Here is a 25,161-nt window from a genome sequence, read left to right as displayed (position 1 = left end):
AAAGTTAACGCACAACTGGGAAGCAAATTGAGATATACACAGAAGACATGTCATCAATACTGAGAAAATACACTCTATAATAAAGAAAGGTTACAGTCTGCAGTACAGAGGTAGCATACATCAGGAAAAGTGCCAGGAATTCCAAAAGAACATAAATCAGGAATGCAGAGGGCGAGCAAGTCTGGAAATAACAACAAGACTATGACCAGAATGCAATCGGAGTGAGAGTTTGGAATGCAGAAGGAGTATGGGTCAGATCATAGCAGGAAGTGTGTGCCTGGAATATAGAGCGAGACCATGACAGTAATAAAGAGGAAACACATGTCAAGAATGTAGAGATAGCAAGTGTCAGGAATACCATGACAGTGCATGTGTCAGGAATATCAAGAGTGTGTGTGTCATGAATATTGATTAAATTTGCATCAGGAATTCCTTTTTGAATAATAAGGGAGTGTGTGCTGGAATTTAGAAAGACCAGGTGCCAATGCTAAAGGCGAACATTTACTCGTGCTCAGGTGGGGGAAGCAGAGCCAGAGGTGCGCCAGAGTCAGAGCTGCAGGGAAGGGAGATGCGGTGCTGGAGGGGAGCCAGCTTGGGGGAATCTTTACTAGGAGGAAGGCTGGGACAGAGGTTTGGGTGGGGGGGTGGGTAGGTAAGTTGTGAATTTCAGACAGTGGGGCCTGAGTGACTAAAGTAAAACCCTCCCACTGAAGGAACTGAGAGTTCTGCATATGGTTGGAAGTCAGGAATTAATTATATAGATGGTCAAGTTTGTGAAAATGAGAATTTTAAATTGAAAGCACTGGGGGACCAAAAGACAAATAATTCAGCAATGGTTGGACTGATGCAAGAGTAATAATTGGTGCGGGGTAGCACAAAGACATTTAATTTTGGGTGTGCTGTAATTTACTGCTGGGGGATGGAAGGCTGGCTGAAGGAGTGTTACAATAGTCAAGTCCGGAAGTGACAAAAAAACGAACAAAGTTCAGCTGCAGATAGGCTGAGCTAAGTGTGAGGTACATAACATAGTGGAAGTATGATGTTGGTATTTATTTTATGGAGTAGGAGTCCATTTTTAGGTTAAATAGAACATCAAAGTGCTGAAAAGTCCAATGCAACCTGAGATAATAACCTGGGGAGAGGGACTTGGTTGGAGGCAAGAGTATTAGGATTTTGGCAGAAACCTAAACATATTTGGTCACCTAATACTGAAGTGGAGGAAATTCAGGCTCATTTAAAACCAGGTAAAAAGATTTTGAAGGATTAAAAGATGATGGAAGGGTTGAACTGGTTATTACCAATGCACGTCTGGAACCCCTGACTGCATGTCTTTGGATGATGTCAGCAATGGGCTCCAATACATGATGAAGAGAAAGGACCAAGGATGGATTTTGGGGATCTCTAGTGATATGAACTGGAGAGTAGAGTCAAAGACTTGGAGGAGCACAATATTGCTTCAAAGATGAGTAAGAGAAGGGAAAAAATATCACTGTTACAGTCAGTGTGAAAATGTAATTTATGACTTGGATTATGAAGTTTTCATTTCTGCAGCTGGGGTAGAAAGATTCAAATACAGACAGACTGGGGCAAATTCCAGAGGTGACAACACTGTTAAGGATTTAGACAGAAAGAGGGTGTTGGAGACTGGCCCATAGTAAGGAAGGGCAGAAGTGCTGACATGGTTCTGCAAAGGAAGATGACAACACCTTAAGGAGAAGGATCTATTTAAAATATATGAAGGATAAAGCTTACCTGGGAAGTAGCAGGCTAGAGCTGAATAATGGAGATATGAAGTTGGATATTCTGGAGTTTTGCTAATAATGACAGAAATTCAGAAATATTTATCCAGAACTGTCTCAGGAGAATAAAGAGATGGCACATTGATGGATAAAATGGCCATTACTCATGTGGTATTGCTGGTACAGTGTGGTACATTAGAAAATGTTATTTGGTAATTCACCATAACTAATGCTATTTTTGTGGAATTTTTAAAATCTCAAATATGTTACACTCTAGAATTTCCCAGTCAGCTTTTCAAGACTTCACAATTGGATGCATTGTTATAAGGTTCAACAGGACACCACATTTCAGAGTTTGTGGAACTCAAGGTGGCTACTGATCAGTTTCTTTAGATAAAAATTAATATTTGTGCCAAGAAGTGCCAGGACTGTGATAATCACCAACAAGGATGAATTTAACCATCACCTCTTGACATTCTATGGCATTACCATCACTGAATCTCCCACTATCAACATCTTGAGGGCTAGCCATTGACCAGAAAATGAACCGGGCAAGTCAAGTATATATGGTGGCTACAAGATCAGTCCTGGGGGTTTTCTGCAGTAAGTATCACGCCTCATGACTCTGAGAACCTGTCCATCATCTATAACACACAAATCGCAAAGGAGAAGGAAGACTCCTCAGTGCAGAACCAACAATGCTTAACAAGATCCAGACACTTGATTGATGCATGAACACCACCATCAACATTCAGTCCCTCCACCACCAGCGCACAGCAACAGCCTTACGTAAGATGTACTGCAGCAACTCACCAAAGCTCCCCTGACACCACCTTCTAAACCTATGATCTCTACCACCTGAAAGGACAAGGGCAGCAGATGCATGTGGACACGTGCTACTGCAAGTTCCCCTCCAAACCACACATCACCCTGACTTGGAACTATAATGCTGTTCCTTCACTACTGTAGGATCAAATAATGGAACTCATTTGACAGCACTGTGGATATACCATCACCATATAGGCTGCTGTGGGTCAAGACACCACCTTTTCAAGGACAATTAAGAATAGGTGATGAACATGACATTCATATGAAAAAAGGTATCTGAATAAGATCATTTCAGACTCGAAATGTTAACTTTGCCACAAAACATACTGAGTCTCTCCAGCATTTATTGTTTTTATTTTAGATTTCCAGCATCTGTGTTGCTTTAGTTTTAATATGAGAAAAAGTAGAGTTGAACAATATATACCCCACATATCTGGTCTCTTTGGGATAATTTCTTGATAGAAGTCACAGTAGCACTAACTCGAAGCACAAATACCAATACAGCCATCTGTGTATTGAATAAATTGATTTTTCCTTTGTGCAGGTTTGAACTCTCCTTTGAATCGCAGGTTTTAATTTACATACAGGTAGCTGCAAATACAGAGCTACCTACACACCAGACTAAAAAGTCTGATTAAAAAACAATAATTTCAGATAAACCCAATTGTTGAGGTTGGTTGGCTGGTCAAGCTGGTTTGTTGTTCCATACACGTTTCATTACCATGCTGGGTAACATCCTCAGTGCAGCCTCCAATGAAGCATTGGTGTGTTTTCCCGCCTGGTTTTCCCATCAACCAAAGCTATGAACACGCTACGTGGACGATACCTTTGTCATCATTAAATGGACCAAACTAGAGGCGACATACAAACTTATAAACAACACCTTCAACTGGAAAAAAAATTCACCAGAGAGGAGAAGAACAAACAACTCCCATTCATGGACATCATGGTAGAGTGCATGACAAATGGGGAACTCCAAACAAAAGTACACAGAAAACGGGTACTGAACTTCAACAGTAACTATCCCAGTACACACAAATGAAGCTGCGTGCGAACACTATTTAAACGGTCAACAACACACTGCAGCAACACAGAACTATGCCAAGAGGAAGAACAATACCTCTTCCAGGTTTTCAAGGTCAATGGATATCCAAAAACTTGGGTCAGAAGATATCTACATGAACAACATCAGGAAGATTCTACACACCCCGACATACTCATCACACTACCCTACATCAGGAACTATCGAAACTAACCACAAGACACCTACAACCGCTGGGCATCAGAGTAGTGCACAAGCCCACATCAACCATACGACAACTGCTCACCCGAACTAAAGACCCACTCCCTGCCATGGACAGGACCAATGTCATCTATAAGATCCCCTGCAGAGACTGTGTGAAACACTACATCGGACAAACAGGAAGGAAACTAACAACAAGAGCACATGAACACCTACTGGCTACAAAAAAGACACGACTAATACTCACTCATCTCAACCCACATGGATAAGGAGAACCACCAATTCGACTGGGACAACACCAAAATCCTGGGACAAGCTAAGCAGAGACAGGCACGGGAATTCCTAGAAGCCTGGCACTTCAGAAGCATGCTGTTAATAAACACGTAAAACTTGACCCCATATACACTCTACTACAAAGGAAAATCAGGAGTGAGGCAATCCAGCTCAATGGACTCCAGAGTTTAAAAGCCAGATGGGAAAACACACTGACGCTTCATTGGAAGCTGTACTGAGGATGTTACTCAGTATGGTAATGAAAAGTCTGTGGAACAACAAACCAGCTCGGCAATCCAACCAACCTCAACACCAACAACCCGAGCTACAAATCTACTCCAAAACCTTAGAAACCCAATTGTATCAGACAATCATTGTCACTGTCTCTTACCTTGTGGGAATAGAATCAATCCATGTTTCTATGCCCCATAATCACAGAGACACTGCCTCTCTTCATCCCACATGATGCATTTCTCTTTCACGCTATCCAGGCTTCTCTATTCTCCTGTTATTTCTCTGCATGTTTACCTGTCCCTCTCTATCTGAATTGCTGCTGTTTTTCAATTTATCTTTATTTTTTTATGGGAGATGGTCACTATTTGGTTTGTCAGCATTTAACCCTTAATTGCTCAAAGAGCAGTTCAGAGTCAATCACATTGCTGTGTGATTTAGAGTTACATGTATGTCAGACAAGGTAAGAATGGCAGATTTCCTCTCCGAAAGGATATTAGTGAATTAGATGTGATTTTTAATGATTGACAAATCCAGATTTTTATTGAATACAAATTTTACCTTCTGCCATTGTTGGGATTCAAACAAATATCCTTGGAATATTAAGTCTGGGGTCTGGATTACTAGTCCAGCGACATCACTACACCACCTGCACCCCTTCATCAGAATGCTTGACATTGCGCTACACCCTACCTGTTATGTTAACAAATTTCACTTTTAGATGCCTATTGTCCTTAAGATAAAATTACACTCCTATAAAGTTTAAATTTTGTCTATTTTTTTTCTCAAAACAACAGTGGTCCAAAATGGCATAAATTGTTCATGATAGCTGCAATTTTTAGCAGCTTTCATCTTTGCTTGTCACAGTGCCAAATTTTCAATAGTACAATGGGTGCATAACATGATGTGGCTGGACATTAACTGTATTCAATCACAGTTACTATCATAACATGGATCCTGAAAAAAGAACCAGCATTTATTTCAGTATTTCAAAAATACATTGGGATGCCCTGAGGTTAACAGCCAATGATGCACTTTTTGAAACACAGTCACTTTTGTAAAGTAAGGAACCATTTTGCACACAGCAAGTGCTCACAAACAGCATTGAGATAAATGATCAGATAATCTGATACACGTCAATTTAGTTGAAGGATGAATGTTTGTCAGTATCTCAGGAGCGCTCCTTTACTTCTCTTTGAATAGTGGCCTGGGACCTATTACATCACTTGAGAGTACATACAGGGTCTCAGCTTAATGTTTCATCTGAAAGCATTAGGAGCTTTTAATGAGTGTTTTCCACAGCAACAAACAGCATCATAAAGCACAGTGTAGAAGATGCCTGCAGGTTGCGTGTTTAGGAGGTATAGTACTGGTTATGATTGGCATTTTATATATTTTTCTATGAGTACAGGCACTGTTAGCTGCAGGCACCTATATTCTGACTGTGATTGGCTCTGATTGGATTTGCTGTTTGGTTATGCCTATGTGTCCAGCTATACAATCTGTTTACAAAGTAAATGCAAATAATAGCAAGGAATGTAGAACATGTTATGCTGCCTGACTAATTGCACCTATGAGGGAACATAGTAATATTTTCTGAAATACGAACATTCTTCCTTTAAATATTACTTAGGTGCCAACTATACTCATTCTACTGTGAGGAAATGCTTCAACTGGAATGTTTCAAAGAGAGTAAATACATGAAAAGTAGCATGCTTCTGGCAATGCTGCATACCACAGTTTTATCTCAATAATGAGTTAGGGATAAAATTTTCTTCATTTTATTGACTGCACAAAAGATCTAAAACATGACAGACTTTAACTTAAGGCTTATATTAAAGCCAAAATGAAGTATATTAAATCATCAGGTAAAGGCGAGAATTTGTTGATGAGTTTTTTTTAAATAATGGAAAAGGAATCTGAATATTCAACTCAAACGTAAAAAGAACCATCAAGCTAATTTGTGTGAAACTGTGCCCAGATTCACACGCAATACATTGGGGCACCTTAAAAAAAAATTTAAGATAGATCTAAAATGGCTACATGTTTTAGAAATCCTGTCAAACATGATTTAAAACAGTGGAAAAAAAACACTCACAATGGATGAAAGATCCACATTAGTCATTTTTCTGTCAACCATGGCAATTGGCTGTAGACCTGCTACATTCAGCTGTACTGAAGAACTACGGTAGACAAAATTCAGAAGCCAGTCTCCCCTGTTGGATAAGAAATAATTCACTTTACCATAAAGATTTAGTGAAAAACTGCCTGCTTTTACCATAACATATCAGCACAATCTCAAAAACCATTCAGCCCTAAATGATACTTTATTTTCTACATAAAGAATCCACTTGTCCTACACAAGAATCTACTGCATCTACTTTGAGCTCACTCATCTTGGCAATTGTCCTTCCCTTTTCAATGATTTTTTTTAATGAAATAAATTTCCCCACCACATTAGAATTATATTTCTAACTACAAATTGTCTGAGGCCTTACCTTGCCTAGGATGTTTATGAAGGGTGTTAACTTTCCTCATGTAAATAAATATACCATTGAAACTAGTCCCCTGTATAGGTCTGACTTGTGTGATAAAGATATTTCAAAACCTTCCCCTTGATTAAACAGTTTAACTTCAGTACCTTGTAAGACCCACATGTAAGGGTGCCAACTGTGGCTACACTGGACCATTAACAATCCCAAAATAATTTCTTTAACCTTCTTTTACCCATTGACAAGTAGCTTCCCATGCTTCCCTACTTCTCCTTTAAAAATATAACAGCCTTTGGTTCAACTTCTCAGACAAGTAAAATAACTCACATTCCAACAACTCTTCATATGAAGAATCCTTCTTATAGGCTGTCTCATTACTCTCAATCACAATTTAAATTGATAACCCCTCATTAATGAATCCAAAACTAAAGGAGTCTTTGTGAAATTCACTATTCAAATTTTGCAAACTGTACTATGTTTCCTTTTATAGAAAATGTTAACATGTATTCATACAGTGGCATCTTTAGTGACTTCAGACACATTATAATCTGCTTCAGACTCTGTAATATCAATGCAAACAAATCTTGCATCTCGAGTCCCTCCTCATAATCTCTCCTTGCTGAATCATTTTGGCAGTCATGCTTTAAAGCTCACCTGCTTTAATATGGTTTTTCTACAGGGAATTCCAACCTGTAACTAATTGTGGTAAAATGCATCATACTAACTTTTTAAATTAACTGACCAGTGGTCTGCCTTCCCGAATTAATGATCTGAATAAGCATTAATTGTGCTTTGTTTAAAACTCCTATTCAAATTAGTGCTCCCTATTCCAGTCCAACATTGTATTTTTTTTATTTATCTGCTTCCATTATATTGGCGAAGCCAGAAGCTCTGGCTCTCACAAAACAGTCACCATTATTACTGTCCCAAGCATAGGATATGTTTCTGTGTACCTGCAGTAGCCATTGATTATTTTCCCTGCAACCACTTTAGTGAGGGGTTTCCAATGTTTAGCCCCACCTTCTACTGGTGCTCCAAGCAAAACAACATCTTCGATAATGCCTGCAGAATCTGCAAAACAAAAGCAAAAGAGGGCACAATGAAGCTTCATGTGTTATGGAAGAAAATTAGCCCTGCAGACTCTGTACATGAGCATATTAAAGTGAATCCCAATATAGCATATACTTGTCAAAGCACTCAACCAGAGATAGATATTTTCTAATCAACGTGTTCAGAGATGTTACTACATACTTCTGAAGCACGTGGGACTTGAACCTGGCTCCCCGAGTCCTGAGATGGGGACACAACCACCACACCACAAAGACCTTCGGAGCCAGGGATAAGCCAATTATTCTGAACACTTTCAATTTAGTTTTGTCTATACCTCAGAGCTAGCTTCCGGTTATGATGTAATCGGTGTGTTTCGTTTGTTTCTTTAGTACACATTTGATTCTGCAGCCATCTGGTGTAGAATGCACATTCACCAAATGCAGCAGTCATTTATGCACAGCAAGATCCAACAACCTGCAATAATTAAAAATGTCCAGGCAATTTATTTTTCTTAATGTTGATTGAGAAGAAATGTTGGTCAGGTGCTGGTAGTACACCCTGATTATCTTCTTTGCTGTGGTATGTGTTCAAGTTTTGGAATGTTGATCAAAGGTACAACCACTGAACTCAAGAGGCAGGATTGTTGTCAAGCTGACGAACTATATCAGGATGCTGCAGTACAGAATGTATGTACCTGACATTATTCGCACGTTTTTCTAGTGGGATTGCATGACTTTTAAGTTAGAGCTGATGTTCCAACTCATAGTTACCTAAGGATCCCTGCTGGAATGTATGTCCATGAACCAGGTGAAGCAGGCTAGATTCAGCAGTGATGATTCTAAAGTCACATGCAAAATGGTCAACCTGTATAAAGTACCATATGCATGTGAATCTTGTGGAACACACATCCAACATGTACCAGAGCCAAAAGCAGGGACTTGGTAGTCTGACTGCGTTCTTTATTTCTATCTGTGATCTGATGCAAAATAAAATGCATTAAACTCTGGGTCTGTATTCTGGTATCACAGTAAGAAGGGGACTTTTGCTCTAGATGGCAATTGCAGAATAATGCTAATATTTACACATGTTGAATTGCACAAATGAGTTTCACAGTAAATATTTAACATAATGATTGCTAAAAGGATCATAAAGCTATTCCCTCCAATCAGTTTATTTGTCCTTCAAGGCAACATGTGACCCATTTTGCCCTGTTTACAACAGAGAGATGTTGAAATTGTGACAAGGCTAGCCACTTCAAACAAGACCGTGCTCAATAAAAGACAGCCACTGCTGCCATCAAGCACTGAGACCCCATTCAGAACAACAGCCTTTCCTTCTCTACAGATGTTAAACTAGTTGGACCTCCCACAGAGTTAGATGGGGAAGTGGAGTCTTATGTAGACTGATAGGGACTTGTCCAAAAGTAAACATGAAATTTGGCAAGGTAGAAACATTGTGTCTAATTGACAGATGAGCAGAGACGTCAACTGTTAATAATCAGTTTTCCTGTGACTATCTCATGCAATTATGTGAGATAATTGATGTCTCTTTTCTCTCCTGGGTCTCTCTTTCACTTGATCTTCTTATATGGCTACATCGATCTCTACCCTTCTTCAATCATACTTTTCATAGCCTCGGGCTTCTAATAGTGCTGATCAGATCACAAACTTCGGTGGAAAGAAGGCAGTTGAGGACACTCATGGTGTTGGGGTCGAACATATTAAGGGATATCTGGGTGTACTTGGAAAGTACGTTTTGTTACTGCTATAAACAGCACATTATTAGTTCAGCAGATGTGGCTCAGGGGCCTTTGACATTGCTTTGCACACTCAATGTGTATCAGCTGGTTCTGGGCCCTAAAATTATTTGAGTAGGAGAGAACTGGGTTGTTTTCTCATTTGCCTGTACATTTACTGTTCTTCGAAGGCTCATGCTGTCAGTCTCAAGCTGAATGAGAGGAAAACGGAGAAGAACTCCAGCAAGAAACTCAAACTGCTAATTTTGAGGTGGGCTATTTTCTAGAAAATCAACAACATTTTGATTAATGTAGAGTTTGATTTGTTCACAGACAACAATCCATTTAGTTACTTTCAGGCATTTGTGATGCTAAGAGTAACAGGGATGCAATGGGCCACTGAACTTGCACAGTCTTGATTCGGGATCTGGCAAAAAATAACACAAATACTGATGCTCTTTGTCTGATATTTTACCACAGAATGGAACCTTCCCCTCCCCAGCTGGCTGGGTCTGAGACAGATGTCAAGCTCATACCCCAAGTCAAAGGCAGTATTCCAACCCCAATTCCCAATGATGTTCAGACTGACATTCACCAAAGTGTGACCAATGCACTTATGAGTGAGATTCAAACAAGGTTGAGTTGGGTAGAGCCAAGTGTGGCTTCACCTTTGTCATCTATCTTGAAAGAGAACCTCGGACAGCTTCAACTATTTGACACAGGCAGCAGTTGACTGCATTATTACTAGAAAGATCAACATCCACCATCAACTGTTGAGAGAGTCAAAATAGGTACAGAAATAGTTGAGGTGCTGGAAGATGATCAGGGAGGACAGAGTCCCCTATTGGCTGGTCAACAACAAGGACAGAGAGAGGTGAAGCAATTTATGCTTCCTGACAACAGCAAGTGTTCATAGCAGTTCACAATCAAGCAGGGTGCTAAGTAAGAGAAAAGATGATAGCCCAAACCAAAGGAGATTACTGATACTGATGACTACTGTTGACATTGTGCAAGGTGTGTATTTTGGCAAAGCAGCATTCAATGCCTGGCTACCAAGAGACCTAATAGATTTTGCAATCCTTAACCCAAATGTAACAGGACTGAATACATTTGCGCACTCGGGGATGTCTTCACCAAGTTCACATGGGTCATTCAACCTGTGATCACAAGGCCTCAACAATAGCCAGTGTTAGCACATGCCTGATTTGTTCATTTTGATTTTCCATGTCGATTTACAGCGATCGGGGCAAGATCTTGCAGTAGCTTTGCAAGGTCTATGGCTCTGAGAAGAGTCACACTAATCCCAAATCAGAGGGTATTTGACATTGCAAATGTTTCAACTGTACTCTGCATGATCATTTACACAGCCTGCCCTCCTAAAAGTAAACAAAAGTGTTCTGATGACATTCCAGAGCATGGTGATGCTTATAATATCACTTTGTACTCATCCATGGGCTATTCTCCACACCATCGTTTCTTCGAACAAGACTCGGTTCTTCCTGTGTATCATCTCCTTGGGCTCAATGCACCTTCTGGTGGAGATGGCCTGGTCAACAAATGGTTAGTTGAGCATCGCATGAGCATTCTTTAGAGATAATGTTCAAGAGGAATGAGATAGAAGTGCTGAGAAGGGAAGCATTGAAGATCACAAAGTTGACAGATTTGATCTTCCACTCTGTGTAATGATATTTTTCTGAAGCACGTGTGGGTCCTGAATCCTCCCAGAGCCAACAATCAACTGGAAAAAGGCAGCCAAGCTTATGTTGTTGATTCAATAGGTGAAAGACAGTCTCAGCAAACATCACAGAGAGGAGCTGCTTGAGGCTAGGAGTCTGCTGGATGATATGGAGACAAGCAGCTCACTCAATGGTGCTGCGGAATGGGAAATGTTGGCGCATGATGATTTAAGTGAATTTGGATAGTAATGCTAAATCCAGGAGTAATACGTGCTGTGCCGTGATTCCAGGGAATACATCCTGTTGGAAGGCCTACACCTGCCCTGGAAAATGGTGCATGGGAATCTGAAAAATGGCATTATCTGAAGCAACAATATGACTCCTGAAGACTGAACTGAATAAGAGTAGGTGGTCTGCCACAGAGCCTGGACTCCTGGAGAGGCACCAAAACAGACTGAGAAGGGCTTCTTAGCAAATGCTGGATATCATCCCCATCCAAACCATTTGCCCAGATAAGTGATGCAAATGTGGATTTTATCATTCTAGCTATTATGGCACAATTGAATCTGCTAATCATGCATTACATCACAAATGGTCATCATATGTGACTGTGTAGTTGCTGAGGCTGCTAGTTTCAAACAGGGAAGTGTTTCATGAAAACTTCGGTAACAGGTGATGACAGTGAGGGAGTGTGTTGAGCAGGGAAGTTCAAGCTGTTGTGCCGGCTCCTCCAACAGCAAGTGGTCACTGTAAGAAAGCTGAAGCAGTCAAACAGAACAGACGATGGATTCCTCAACCCAATATGTACCACAGGCGTCATTCCATGTGAATCCTTTCTAACTTAACTTTACCCTCCCTTTGTGTTACTAATGACCTGATGCCAGTGGAATAAAGAATTCCTGCTTCATATCTTTGGGCCGTCGATGTGTTTAGATCTTATGTTACAAGGAAGAGGCCATCTGGTGGTCTCACCAATGTCTGACTGACACTGGATTGGCTAGCTTTGGTAAATGTAATGCCAACTGAGGAATGTCAGTCTGCTTGGCAAGTGAAGATACCCAAATCAGCAACAAAACTGAGAACTGAATTTAATGATTAGGAGGCTTTCCTACCTACTAATGGCCATAGGTTCATTTGGCCAAATTTCTATGCTATGGACAACGTGACTTCAGCAGTTTAAAGGGAGCGATTTTAAAAACAAGGTAGATTTTCCAATTGTGTTCTTGGGGACTGCTTTATCTTCACTAAACACACAGCCTTCACTTCAATGCCTTGCATAAGTATGACCATACGCAGGCATGAGTGGGAGAAGAACTGAAGCAGTTCTGTTGTGGTTTATCTAGAGATATAGTTATCTCAGCAAAGTGGGCCAGTTGCACTTAGTGGGAAAAAATTTGCTTTTAACAATATAGCAGAGCTGAGAGTTGTTGTATACATATGGAAGCTAACCTTGTCTTCCAGATAATGTTGGCGAGAGTAAGCAAATAAATGAAGAGAGTATTGAATGTCTATGATGTGACAATTAGGAGTACTCAGCCAAATATATATTTACAGTACAGCTGTAGGCTGAGATCATAAAGCAATCAGTGTGTAGCATATCTGAAGTCAATCATACAACAGACTCTGCTCATTTATCATTTTTACATTCGACCTTAAACCTAGCAGTTTTATTTAAACAACAGCTTTACTGCAATAAAATTAAATCTAAAAGAACATGATATTTTCTTTACTAATGTTGGCAAATTATAAATTTTATGCTGGATTAACAACCAAATTTGCACAAACCAGGTAGAGAACTTAACACACACCACCCTACCAACCTCCGGATACAACGCATTATCCTCCGACACTTCCGCCATTTACAATCCGACCCCACCACCCAAGACATTTTTCCATCCCCTCCCCTGTCTGCTTTCCGGAGAGACCACTCTCTCCGTGACTCCCTTGTTCGCTCCACACTGCCCTCCAACCCCACCACACCCGGCACCTTCCCCTGCAACCGCAGGAAATGCTACACTTGTCCCCACACCTCCTCCCTCACCCCCATCCCAGGCCCCAAGATGACATTCCACATTAAGCAGAGGTTCACCTGCACATCTGCCAATGTGGTATACTGCATCCACTGTACCCGGTGCGGCTTCCTCTACATTGGGGAAACCAAGCGGAGGCTTGGGGACCGCTTTGCAGAACACCTCCGCTCAGTTCGCAACAAACAACTGCACCTCCCAGTCGCAAACCATTTCCACTCCCCCTCCCATTCTCTTGACGACATGTCCATCATGGGCCTCCTGCACTGCCACAATGATGCCACCCGAAGGTTGCAGGAACAGCAACTCATATTCCGCCTGGGAACCCTGCAGCCATATGGTATCAATGTGGACTTCACCAGTTTCAAAATCTCCCCTTCCCCCACTGCATCCCTAAACCAGCCCAGTTCATCCCCTCCCCCCACTGCACCACACAACCAGCCCAGCTCTTTCCCCCCACCCACTGCATCCCAAAACCAGTCCAACCTGTCTCTGCCTCCCTAACCGGTTCTTCCTCTCACCCATCCCTTCCTCCCACCCCAAGCCGCACCCCCAGCTACCTACTAACCTCATCCCACCTCCTTGACCTGTCCGTCTTCCCTGGACTGACCTATCCCCTCCCTATCTCCCCACCTACACCCTCTCCACCTATCTTCTTTACTCTCCATCTTCGGTCCGCCTCCCCCTCTCTCCCTATTTATTCCAGTTCCCTCCCCCCATCCCCCTCTCTGATGAAGGGTCTAGGCCCGAAACGTCAGCTTTTGTGCTCCTGAGATGCTGCTTGGCCTGCTGTGTTCATCCAGCCTCACATTTTATTATCTTGGAATCTCCAGCATCTGCAGTTCCCATTATCTCAGAGAACTTAACATACATGTTGGCAAATTGTAAACCACTACTTATGCAAACAGTCCTATGGAAGCTACAACCTGGCTGCAGATTCAAGCTTATTTGCCTTTACTGACGGAATGATTTTAAAACCTGGATGTTCTATTCCTTCTAAGTCATATATAAGCCTTAGGAGTACATTCCCCACAATTGCTAACAGTCAATTGAAGGGATCAGCGCATAACTTAAACCTGAGAAAAGGTTACATTAAATGCAACTGTGAAGCACTCTGCCGAAACATTGCATGGGGAGGAGAACATGGAGGCACTGAGCCATCTTCCTCTTCTTCTGGAGATCAAAAATAGATGGTGTTTGTGGGGACACTATGTATAAGGTTCTGGGTTGTGAGGGGGGGTGGCTTACCCAATGTTGGGAAATTACCCCATGTTGCCCTCACCAAGGCAAACACCAAGTGTCACTACATTCTGATATTCTACCTGACCCCACTGTTCTGAAGGATGGGACTGGTCTTGTTGCCGTGGAATGTCCTGAGTAGCTGGACTGTTCCATATCATCTGTCCTCAGTGGAAAATTTTGCAAATAAAAACACCTTTGAATGAACATGTCATGTCCTTGAGACCCTGTGGGAAAAGACTGTCAGTCATTTGGCACAATACCTCTTCACCAGAACTTCTAAACAAGACATAGCTTGGCTGGTAATGAGAAAGGCACTGTCTGTGTGATCCTTCATGTGCACCTGGACTCTCTCCATCAATGCATACTGCCCTCAAAGCAGCTGAGGGGGTGGGGGAAGAGAAGTGTCACATATCTCCTGCTGGAAAGTGCTTTTGCAAAGAAAATCTTGAGAGAGATGCAGTGGCTTTTGTTGAGGTTCATCCCCAGGAGCTCAGTGACACTGAGCTGTTTCCTGGAACACACACCAAGACAAGCACTGATCGCCCCCAGAAGACCATCAGCTCAGTGAAAGATGCTCTTTGGTCTGCCCGAAACTTGTGGGTTTTCCAGTGTAAAGTGTTGCAGACTGGAACATTCCAAGTCCAGAACTATGTGCTGAAGGACGCACTGAAACTTGGGGCAACTGCAGCCAAGATGCAGCAGGGAAAGACACTGTCTAAGGCTAGTCTGCCAAATAATGATGAGGATCCGTTTAAGATATGTAAATATTCTTCCTGCATGAGTTAAAATTGCCTTCTTTTTGTCAATTGCACAGTAGCTCTTGGAGTGTCAAATTCCAATATGTCATTTGTGTCTTTTCTTTCCCCCCCTTGCAAAAGCAATACGAATGGGCGCAGAAACTTTAGATGAATATATGAACAAAGTATATTTTTGCAATTAATAAAAATGGTGATAATAAGAATGCTAAATGAATGGGGACACCATCAGGTGAGCACCGTAACATTGGGAAAAAGAGAGAAAGATCTGGATCAAAGAGAGGAAAAGGGATAAGAAAGCAGTGGGGGAGGGTACAATTAGAAAAAAGAAAGCAACAGAAGATGGGAAGGATGGCACTGAAACAGAAGTCGCAGAGTGTTTTTCATTTTAGTTTGGATGGTTTAATGGAAACAATGATTACAGCAGATGGTAAGATTGGCTTTGCACTTGATCCAGAGGTTTCTAAACACTGTAATGTCTAGCAAGAGCTCTGTAGCAACAGAGATAAATGACTTGCCCTTCATCCTAGACTAATGTTTAGTTGTACCTGTTACTATACTGCATCATTAATGTTGTGATTCAATTTTAGTGGCTCATCTTTTAGAAATCAGCCAACAATTTGAGTTGATGCCATTTTCCACAGCCTATATTTCTGAGCATGACGTAATGCTGAGTGAAGGATGGTGACCGCACATGGAAGACCGCCTGCATGTTGGGACCCATTATACATTTATTTTTAGCTAAAAGCTGGAAACTATAAATACCTAATAGGCTAAACAAGTCAACTCGATTCAGTCCTCGCTGACATCCCACTCTGTAAAATAGCTGAATATCTGAAACTTTGAAAATAAGAAGTTTCATTTATATAGCACCTTTAATTAAGGGGATTATGCATTTCACAGGAACGTAATTAAAAAAAATTTAACACAAAGTCAAACAAACACTAGGATAAATGACTACGTGCTTGGTTAAAGATTAAGTTGTAAAGAGGGTCTTAAAGGAGGGGAGAGAAGTGGCGAGGTGATGTGGTCTAGGAAGAAATTTCAAATGCATTAGCGGCTGAAACTGCATATGTTCAACACTTAACGCTAACTAGAATGACAGCAGGATGTGCCATTGTCCTTGATCAAAACAAAATTCAACAAATAAAAGTGGCCCCCAAACAATAAGCAGTCGAACGATAAACTTATCAAATTAAATCAGAATACAGTCACCCCTCTCCACAATATCCTCCTGTTCCTCTAGTGTGCTTCAATTATAGCAAGTTTCATGTGCAGAAGCAACCTGCGTGCATGAAAGGGAGGAAAAGCAGATGGACCAACTAATCCTATTAGCTGTGACTAATCAGCCAACTGACGGCAACCTTGGCCAAGTGCAGCAGCAGATTACAAAACGACACTCTGAACTGCCTACCTTCTTCTAACCCACCATCGAATCCACTGCAGAGTGAGCCATCCTTTAATTAACAGCATTTTATTGATGCCTCTTCTTTAGTAAGATAAAGTCACCATAGTCTTACTAGACTATAGAGCTGCTCTCTCATTAGAAAGAGATGACTGGTGGTGGTCATCTCAGGCAAGGGGAGACGTTGAGAAAGAGAATCCTTCATGGTAACCTCAGCTGGTGCAGGAATTGATCCCACATATTGACATTGCTCCGCATTGAAAACCAGCTGTCCAGCCAATTGAGCTAAATCTCAAACCTTTTACTTAATACAGTGGCCATGTTTCACAGAATGACGTATTCACCAGAGTAAAATGCACCCAGGGCTGTGATTTTTTTTTACTCCTTATACATATTGAGTTGCAATCTTGTAGTCAGTTCTTGCTTGCAACCACTGCCTTTGACCTTTAGCTTTCAGCAATACTGTTGTCCCACATGTCTTTGGGACTGTGACATGTCATCAGACTGGGATTCTGCACTGTTAATCCGTCTTCTTTTTTAAATGACTTTGTGATGTGGGTGATACTGACTAGGGCACACTGCTTTTGGGGATTTCACGATTTTGACTCAAAATGTCGAAGTGGCTTTTTATCCAAGTTAGATTGAAGTTAATGGTGTTTCCATGATCTTTTTGCTTTGAAGCTTGGTGAGGTGCTGCAGTGTTTATTGTATGAAATACAAAGCAATGCAGTATTAGTAGAAGGACAGATATTGAGTAGCGAGGCAGCGGTGCAGTTTAGGAAAACTTTTCTGCGTTCGATGCTATTGAACATTAATTGGTGTTACATTCGTCCTGACGCTGAGAACTGTTTATTGGGACAACACCATATGTTGAATTAGGCAGCTAAATACCATTAGAGATTTACAAATCTGTAGTTAAAACTTAAAACTTCCCATCTTTCCCTATCTGGAAGACAGTCTTGCCAAGCCTTTTTTTCGTGTAACCAATTAACCAAAAGGCCAATTAACAAACATTGTTACACCAGTCCCTGGTGGGCAATGTCAAAAAACAAAAAAGTAGGAAATACAAGGGTGGAATGGAATAAAAATTCCCTCACAGGGCCCATCTCTCTTCAAAAGCCTTGAAGGGACTACTGGACACTGCATGCACCATCTTCAATGACGCTTGGGCATGAAGGAGTCATGGAAAAGAGGCAGGCAGTTAAGAACTGTGACTCACTCGATTGCCAAATGCCTGGATCTGTTTATGGCAAGAAGACAAGTTTCTATTTAAGAACTTTAATGATACAAACTTAGTACAGATTAAGCCTGGAGTTGCAGCTGCCTTTCTCATTACATGATAATAAAATGTGAGGCTGGATGAACACAGCAGGCCAAGCAGCATCTTAGGAGCACAAAGGCTGACGTTTCGGGCTGATGAAGGGTCTAGGCCCGAAACGTCAGCTTTTGTGCTCCTGAGATGCTGCTTGGCCTGCTGTGTTCATCCAGCCTCACATTTTATTATCTTGGATTCTCCAGCATCTGCAGTTCCCATTATCTCTTTCTCATTACATATTGCTTTTGATTTTTTTTAACCTCTGGACCAGGTGGGACTTGAACCCTGGCTTTCTTGTCCGGAGCTAGTGACATTACCACTGCACTACAAGAGACATTCTGTTGCCTGTATCCTACCCTGCAGCAGTTTCTGCTAATCCGCCATCTCTAATTCATTGGCTTTTATTGGCTCCCAGTCAATTTGCTGAAGGCAGTTTTTTTTTTCAGATGAAAGGAAAGAGAAAGACAGTTCAAGGGTTCAGCTTCACACCAGCAAAACCTCTTTCCTTGCCTAATAACGTACAGAGATTCCTGGTGAGGATAGGAAGTTTATAATCAGGATTATCCCACTGCTCTGATCAAAGAGGATAACAAAGAAGCCACAAACTAGAAATATAAACAGACATCTGAAGTGGCAACACTAGGAGCATCGTTATTTGACCCAGTGATTGAGCAACTTCTTCACTGATGTAACATCAAAGCAGGTTCCCACTTATGGAGAAGCTGCAGTTCAAGTATGGTTGAAATTTCTGATGCGGCTCTCTTTAAATTTTGATTCAAGGCCAATTTATAAAAAGTTTAAGAAAGAAATTTAACGGCTCAGCATTTCGGTTTTTACGTTTTACGGTATGTCTTGTGGGTTCCACTTTACCTAGAGACAGATCAATGCAGTCTCACAGTACAAACAATTGCACCACTCACAGCTCTGAAGCAGATTGCACGATTAAACTACAGAGGTCAAATGAATGAACTGAATACAGGACAGAATGTCAAAGAACAAAGTAAGGCATTTTCTTGGCTCACAAATTTAACTTCCATTGCCTTAGGGCACACACAAACCAATAATCTTGTCTCTGCATGTATGTTGTGCCTCTTACAGTGGGAATTAACATCCCAGGTCATCATAATTCAATTGAAATCTAATGTGCAGCTTCAGACGAAGAAGAATTATTTGAAAAGTAATCCCTCATAACATCAAGAAATCCAATGAAATATTTCAAGCTATAAGCAACAGTTAACAGTTAACAAAACAATTCAATTCTATATTCACTGTTTTCAGTATCTAATTTTCTCCTCCCACAAACCTTTCTTCCAGATAGTATGCACTTTGACTGAGATATGGGTTCCAGAGGGGTCAGTTGCCCTCCAGAAGCCTAAACAAGTGGCCTCTCCTTTTGCAATACCAAGCAGAGTGGTAGCAAGCCATTCAGCCAAGAAGCACATCATCATAGCCAAGCCTAATCCCTTAATCTCTCAGTATCCACACACAGCAACTTTCTAGAGTCACTGGACGCTAGGTGTTCATTTCACACCAGCAGCTCTCGATTACGCAGTGGAAATGAGCTGGGCTTCCTACTCCTCAACATTGTCCAATGACTCAATGAAAATCAACGTCTGTGTGAATACTGAATGAAACTCTGCAATTATGTAAGTTACTAATACTCTCTGCCAGTCTCTCAAATTAGGAATTAGCAACTTGGGTGGTGGGTGGTCAACAGCTGCAGAATCCATAAACCACCAACTAGCATGTGGGGAGGATGTAGAAAGGCAGAAAAGACATACAAAACTGACCTCTAATTTCCTTCACACAAACAGAAATTAGTTGTTAGGCTTAAACTCTGGACATCAAAACATAGAGCACTCCCAATGGGACTGTATGCACATATATGTTTACAGCTCCACGAACATCTAAACCCCTGGAACATCCACAGTCTAAAAATAGACCCCTTGATGTATTAAATTGCAGGTTTCATCCATGATAAACTGCACCTTTATGCTTCAAAGACTTAACTAAACATAAGGAATTTTATTCATCTGGTAGGGTGGTCAAGTGTTAATTATGATCAGAATCTTTGCTGCAACGGGTAGCTTTATTAGCATTCATACCACCCACTCAAGTACCAATTGAAATTAATTTACTAACAACCATTTCAAAGCACAATTTGAGATAATCCATTTTTTAATAGTGTCTTATAACAAATCATGTTCATTACAGTGCACGGTATAGTCACTATTTTAGACTCAGCCAAGTAGACAATTAGAACAAATTCAAGTACTGTTAATATTAAAGACTCAAGTATCTGCAAATAGAACACAGAAATAAACTTCACATTCTTCACAGCTTTATCAGCTTAACTGCCCTGGGCCAGATACATCCAGTATGAATCTGGCAATACTATTTACACTCAGTCAATACTTAAGTGTTATCGTAACAACTTATCTGTGCGGCCACAAGCATCTAATAGGCTTGCATGTACACAATTGGAGTAAACAACTATATCTCACCATGGAAATCTGTTTGAAGTTACAAACAGGCCAGTCATCTCAACTAGTCCAGTTGAGCAGATCCGGCAGCATCTATGCTGAGCAAAGCAGGATTAACATACAGGATTTCAGGGTCCGTATGGGGACAAGTATGGAGGTGGCCTATTGGAAAAATACATGTAAAAATTATGGTTATGCTGCCTACTTGGTGCCAAGTTTAAGAACATCTCTTCTGGCCCGGAGAGGAACTGGAGAGGAAGGCTTCAACTGCTGTGGTCCACATTGGTACCAAAGACATAGGTGGGACCAGGAAAGAGATTCTGATGAGGGATTACAAACAGTTCAGAGCTAAATTAAAATGGTAGAACCACAAAGGTAATAACTTCAGGATTATTACTGGAGCCATGTATAAAAAGAGATTAGAGAAGTAAAGCAGTAACTCAAAGATTGGTGTGGGAGAAATGGATCCAGATTCATGTGGCTCTTGATGCCAATACTGGGGCACAAGAGAACTGTTTCATTGGGAAGGGTTTCATCTAAACCATGTTCGTTTGAGTATACTGGCAATCATATAACTAGGGCTGTAAAGATTGCAGGATGGCATGTTGCCTCCCTGATGCCATGCTCAAGGATGTCATTGAATGGCTGCAGCGTATTATGAAGGGGGAGGGCAAGTAGACTGAGATCCTGGTACATATTGATACCAATGACAAAGGTAGAAAAAGGCATGCACTGCGAGTAGAAACTACGGAGCTAGGAAATAGAATAAAAAACAGGACACAAAAAGAAGTAATCTCTGGATTACTTCCAGTGCCCCATGCTAGTGAATATAGAAACAGAAGATGAATGCATAACTGGACAGATGGTGCAGGAGGAAGTGCTTTAGATTTCTGGGACACTGGGACCATTTTTGGGGGCAGTGGGACTTGTACAAAGCAGACAGGCTGCCCGTGAGCTAGAATGGGACCAGCATCCTTGCAGGGAGGTTTGCTAGTGCTGCTGGGGAGGCTGGTTGGGATCCAGACAGAATGTTCAGAAGCGTGAGATGAAAGGCCAGAATTAGAAGAAACAGCAAATGAGTCAATATGACATAGAACTTATAGGTCCTTTAAGGCAGAAAGGATTTGGCAAAGTGGGATGGTATTTATTTTAATGCAAGGAGTCTGATGAACACAGCAGATGATTTGAGGGCATAAATTAAAGCATGAGGGTATGTTGTCATTGCTGTCACTGAGTCATGATTGAGAGGAGGCCAGAACTGGCAGCTCGATATTTCGGTATACAGGATCTTCAGGGAAGACAGAGAAGACGTAAAAGAGGATGGGTGTCGCAATATTGACCAGAGAAGTGGTTGGGGCGGGGGGGTAAGTTGACACTTTAGAAGACTCCTCAAATGAAGCCACTTGGGTAGAACTTAAAAACCAAAAAGCAGCAAACACAATGCTGGCAGTGTACTATAGGCTCCTTAACCCTCAGAGAAATAGAAGAGCAGAACTAGATAAAATCAATTAAAATGGTTTTTAACAGACAACACATTCGTATTCGCTACACAGACGATGGATGTCCCAGATACAATGTCATATCTTTCAACAGTTGGAACTGTTCCCACATTCACCAAGTCTTCTGGAAGCTCATTTCGAACCACTGTGTTTAAAAAAAAATGCCTCTCGTGTCTTCTTTAAATCTTTCTCCCTTCACCTTAAAAATATGCCCTCTAATTTTGAAATCCCCCACCATAGGGAAAAGATACTTGCCATTCTCCTTATTTATACCCCTCATTATTTTATAAACCTCTGTAAGGTCACCTCTCAACCTCCTATGCTCCAGTGAAAGAAGTCCCAGCTAATCCAACCTTTCTCTATAACTCAAACTCTCTATCCCGGCAACACCTGGGTAAATCTCTTCTGAACACTCTCCAGCTTAATAATATCCTACCTATAACAGGGGGACCATAACCTGACAAAGTACTCCAGGAGAGGCCTCAACAATGCCCTGTACAACCTCAACATGACATACCAAATCTGGTACTCATTGGTGCTAAACACCTTAATGTGACAGTGCTCTGCTGTCGTCTTGACTCTGACACCAGGGATACAACATGCTATCCTTCACTCTCAATTACAGCTGTGAAAACACTTGCCTGTTTTCATAAAGTCAAAAAAGTGAAAAATGTTTAGAGAGTTGAATTCTTAAAATGCATCCAGGAGAACTATTTACGGCAGCACATATAAGGCCCTAGAAGAGCTAGGGCAGTCCTTGATTTAATTTTAGGTAATGAAGTTGTGCATGTCGTTGAAGCATCAACAGGGGAGCATTTTGTAGATATAAATTGTAAGTCAGTTAGATTTAAGATTGTTATAGAAAAGAACAAGGATGGGGCTGAGCTTAAACTGGGACAAGTCTGATTTTAAGAAGATCAGGCTGCTCACCTTCTCCCAAGATAATGTTCTGCAGTCGTTCTTGTCTTTGATACCAGGGATACAACATACCATCCTTCACTTTCATTTACAGTCATGGAAGCACCTGTCTGTTCCCCTAAGTAAAAACTCTCCTACAAGAACTGCTCTTTTATGCTTTTTCTGTACAATTGCACCACCTGAGAACTCCCTGCACTCACCATAATCCAATTTGAGAACAAGACTGTCTCAGAAGAATCTTGCACTCACTGTCTAACGGACTGCCCGGTGATCCATTCATTTCTTATTTGCCTGCACACTCCTAGGCTGTGGCGAGACCACATCCCTTCAAGTGCTACCTATGTAGTTCTCGGTTACAACCACAAATACTCCAGCTGCTCCTTGGATTCTGAAACCCAGAACTCAAGATGATTTCCTTTAGGTGCGTTCGTACATGTGATGAGTCAATAACCTCCCACGTTATTGATGTAGGAGCTATTTATTAGGTAGTGAAGTAATAAATTTTTAAAAAAGGAAAAAATGTACATCCTCACCTCTTCACCTAACTCAGCATTCACAAAAGTAACTCTGCTTGATTTGTCCATTTCACTTGCAGGTTGAACAATGACCCCTGTATTTATACTCTTTTGAGGCTACACTGCAAGAACCAGAATGAAATGATTTATCTACCTAACTGATCATGTACTCTGCAGTAGACCTTCTTCACTAAAGTAGGCAGAAACTTTCTTTCCTTTCTTATTTTACTTTAATTCTTACCACATAAGAAAGTTAAATTCTAGCTACAGACCTAACTTTGAGAGAGAAACCGACACTTAATAATTCACCATTAATCAAATTCACTCTGCTTGAAACATCCACTTCACTTGGAAGCCAATGGTCATAGAGTCATACAGCATGGAAACAGACCCTTCAGTGCAACTCATCCATGCTAATCACACTAAACTAAATTAGTCCCACTTGCCTGTAGTTGGCCCATATCTCTCTAAACCTTTCTTATTCATATCCCTGTCCTCTGCAGCCTCAAATAATGTAACCTGCAAGCCTCTAAGTCTTTTTGATTTGTACATCGTTTGCTTGCTGTGATCTGTCTGTACCGTTCGTAAACAAAGTTTTTCACTGTATTTCAGTACGCATGACAATAAAATCAGTCAGTCAAATGCCTTTTAAACATTGGAACTGTACCTGCATCTACCACTTCCTCTGGCAGTTCATTCCACATATGAACCACTCTGTGTAAAAAAAGTTGCCCTTCAGGTTGCTTTTAAATCTTTCTCCTCTCACCTTAAAAATATTTCCCCTAGTTTCAAACTCCCCCACCCTAGGACAAAGACCTTTGCTATTCACCTTATCTATGCCCCTCATGATTTTATAAACCTTTATAAGGTCACCCCTCAACCTCCTACGCTGCAGTGAAAAAAGTCCCAGCCTATGCAGCCTCTTCTTAAAACTCAAACCCTCCAGTTTTAGCAACATCCTGGTAAATCTCTTCTGAACCATCTCCAATTTAATATTTCCTACAGCAGGCGAACCAGAACTGAACACAGTACTCCAAAAGTGACCTCATCAATGTCCTATACAACCTCAAAAGGATGTCTGAACTCCTAAAGTCAATGGTCTGAGCAATGAAGGCAAGCGTGCTAAATGGCTTCTTAATCACCCTGACGGTCTGTGATGCAACTTTCAAAGAACTGTGTCCCTGAACTCCAAGATCTCCCTGTTCCACAATACTACCCAGGGCCCTACCAGTAACTGTACAAGTCCTGCTTTTGAAATCCGCTGTAGTTGTATTCAGGTGTCGTAAGCCAGGCCTGTATTGGGCATATCACGTATCAAGCAGCCAACTTATTGTCCAGCATTAGAGAATGGAGAAGTAACATAATATAAAGAAAATCAAAAATCAAAGAATTATGGGCGCTGGAAAAATTCAGCAGGTCTGACAATACATGTAGAGAAAAAGCAGAGTCAATCTTTCAGGTCTGGTGACCCTTCTTCAGAACCTAACTTTCTCTAGCAGTTTCTGGTTTTATGTGATATAAAGGTAAACTGGCTTATGGGAATGTCAACAGAACCTAAAGAAACTGTTTTAGATCATACAGATCGGCTGTGATTGAATGGGGGGAATTGCTTGTAATACCTACAGACTGTCACAACTGTAAATAATAAGCAGGTTGTGTGTAAGAAATTTATGATACTATGGAGGATACAGGAATCCTGCAATCTGGGAAAATCTCTGAGCCTGATCCCGTTATT

The 25,161-nt window shown here is 41.2% G+C and overlaps 1 protein-coding gene across 3 annotated transcripts in view; it reads right to left on the bottom strand.

Annotated features, from left to right (window-relative positions):
* tmco4 (transmembrane and coiled-coil domains 4) overlaps positions 1–25,161 on the bottom strand; it is a 109,771-nt gene that overhangs the window by 31,491 nt on the left and 53,119 nt on the right. For 2 of the 3 annotated variants that reach the window (XM_048561724.2, XM_048561725.2), the window contains exons 12-13: positions 7,760–7,877; positions 6,413–6,530 (exon numbers count right to left, since the gene is read on the bottom strand). In XM_048561724.2, the coding sequence (XP_048417681.1) occupies positions 6,413–6,530; positions 7,760–7,877 (236 nt within the window). Of the gene's footprint in view, positions 1–1,752; positions 1,815–6,412; positions 6,531–7,759; positions 7,878–25,161 lie in introns of all 3 variants that reach the window. The other variant, XM_048561726.2, reaches the window with a different exon arrangement.

This window comes from Stegostoma tigrinum, chromosome 28, assembly GCF_030684315.1.
Source record: "Stegostoma tigrinum isolate sSteTig4 chromosome 28, sSteTig4.hap1, whole genome shotgun sequence".
Taxonomy (NCBI): domain Eukaryota; kingdom Metazoa; phylum Chordata; class Chondrichthyes; order Orectolobiformes; family Stegostomatidae; genus Stegostoma; species Stegostoma tigrinum.
This window is presented reverse-complemented; position numbering and strand designations above follow the sequence as displayed.